The 615-nt window shown below is 61.6% G+C and overlaps 1 protein-coding gene across 1 annotated transcript in view; it reads right to left on the bottom strand.

Annotated features, from left to right (window-relative positions):
- Nucleotides 1–615, bottom strand: part of COL16A1 (collagen type XVI alpha 1) — a 59,944-nt gene that overhangs the window by 15,049 nt on the left and 44,280 nt on the right. The window contains exons 56-57 of the mRNA XM_015572783.1: nucleotides 504–535; nucleotides 332–394 (exon numbers count right to left, since the gene is read on the bottom strand). Of these exons, the coding sequence (XP_015428269.1) occupies nucleotides 332–394; nucleotides 504–535 (95 nt within the window). The remainder of the gene's footprint in view (nucleotides 1–331; nucleotides 395–503; nucleotides 536–615) is intronic.

Here is a 615-nt window from a genome sequence, read left to right as displayed (position 1 = left end):
CTTGGCCATCCAGTCACACTCTAGTCACCCCGCTCTCACTGTACCTCTCTGCCTTCTCCCCACCCACCCTCTTCCATCAGGCAGAGACCTCCTGCAGAGGCTGGCTGAGGGGGCAGGTGTACTGGCCCATCCTAGGAGCCCACTGGTTTGCCCGGGGCCTTGTTGCTAGTATGGCCCTGTTGCTAGGGCCATCCTGGAGGTCCTTTCCCCACCCTGGGTGTAATGGAGGCAGTTCTTGAATTCCCAAAGGCTTGATGCTATGGGTGAAACGGGGGTGTGGGAGCTGAACGACTCAGATCTGTGACTGCGGCCAACTTGGAGTCCAGCTCACCTTTTCAGCTTGGGGGCCGGGTGGGCCAGGCGCTCCTGCTTTGCCTGGGAAGCCAGGGGGACCCTATATCAACAAAGGAGCAGATTGGAATGACTGTGGGCTGGAGGAGGAGCGCCCTCCTTCTTCCTGCTGCGTGTGCCCCACTGTTGTAGATACTTTCTAGAAACGCCACCCAGGAGCTTTGGGTCCGGCCGGCCTGCTGGGCTGGGGCCCACCCAGGAGGCCCTGATCTCCAGGTCGAGGCTCCTGGAATCAGGCCTGGCCACCCAGGCTGCCTCCCCCCC

The sequence above is a fragment of the Myotis davidii genome, unplaced genomic scaffold (assembly GCF_000327345.1).
Source record: "Myotis davidii unplaced genomic scaffold, ASM32734v1 scaffold88, whole genome shotgun sequence".
NCBI classification, from domain to species: domain Eukaryota; kingdom Metazoa; phylum Chordata; class Mammalia; order Chiroptera; family Vespertilionidae; genus Myotis; species Myotis davidii.
Note: the sequence above shows the minus strand (reverse complement) of the source record. Positions and strands in the feature narration are given on the sequence as shown.